General features: G+C 41.3%; 1 protein-coding gene across 1 annotated transcript; it reads right to left on the bottom strand.

Moving 5' to 3' along the window:
• Positions 1-188: 188 nt before the first annotated feature.
• SARC_17578 (hypothetical protein) lies at positions 189-451 on the bottom strand (the record flags this gene model as incomplete). Its single annotated transcript, XM_014288330.1, has 1 exon — positions 189-451. A coding segment is annotated over one exon (263 nt), but the record flags the coding sequence as incomplete, so codon positions are not given.
• Positions 452-848: the final 397 nt, after the last annotated feature.

Raw genomic sequence — 848 nt, 5'->3', positions numbered from 1 at the left:
CACACACACACACACACACACACTACATATATATATATATATATATATATATATATATATGTATATATATATATATATATATATGTATATATATATATATATATATATGTATATATATTCCATATATCCCCCCCCCTCCTTCCCCCCCCTCTCACACCACACACAATACTAGAGCAGCTTCTACCTACCTGTCCTTCAGCTCCTTGATCTCACCCTCCAGTTCACCCACTTTCTCTGTTGTCTCGGATTCTCTCGCCTTCCTCTCTTTCACGAACACACGTGCCTCCTTAACCTCCACGCCGAGTCTGTCGTTATCTTCCTGCAGCGACGAAATCAGAGCCGCCTGCGCGTCGTTAGCGTCGCTGTCCGCGCCGTTTTCAGCGTCGCGTGTATTTGCGAGGTGCAGCAGCTTCTTCTCGAGCGTGCCGTTCTCCTCTTTGAGATCGTCGATCTGTTAACGTGTGGGATATTTCATGTTGGGTTAAGCTATCTGTTTGTATATGCTTCTTTAAAGTTTTGTTATATGATTTATTAGTCGTTTGTCGTATGTGTATTTGGTAGATTGGTACATGATGCAAGTGTGCTTGGGCTGTGGACTTTGAAGTGGACGAAATAAACAGCTGAATGGATGCTGCAGAGAACGGGAACGATGTGTGCTTGACTGAACTACAGTTGGAGAAACCTAAACTATGGAGAAAAAAGTGAGCGGACGGAAGGACCCAGATACGCACAATGATCGGCGAGTATTCATAAATTGGCTTATAGGTTTTGGCATTTATAGTTTTTGGGGATTGTTACGTAGACCATTTTCGTTGAGTATATATATATATATATATATATATATACAT

The sequence above is a fragment of the Sphaeroforma arctica genome, assembly GCF_001186125.1.
Source record: "Sphaeroforma arctica JP610 unplaced genomic scaffold supercont1.11260, whole genome shotgun sequence".
Classification (NCBI taxonomy): domain Eukaryota; class Ichthyosporea; order Ichthyophonida; genus Sphaeroforma; species Sphaeroforma arctica.
Note: the sequence above shows the minus strand (reverse complement) of the source record. Positions and strands in the feature narration are given on the sequence as shown.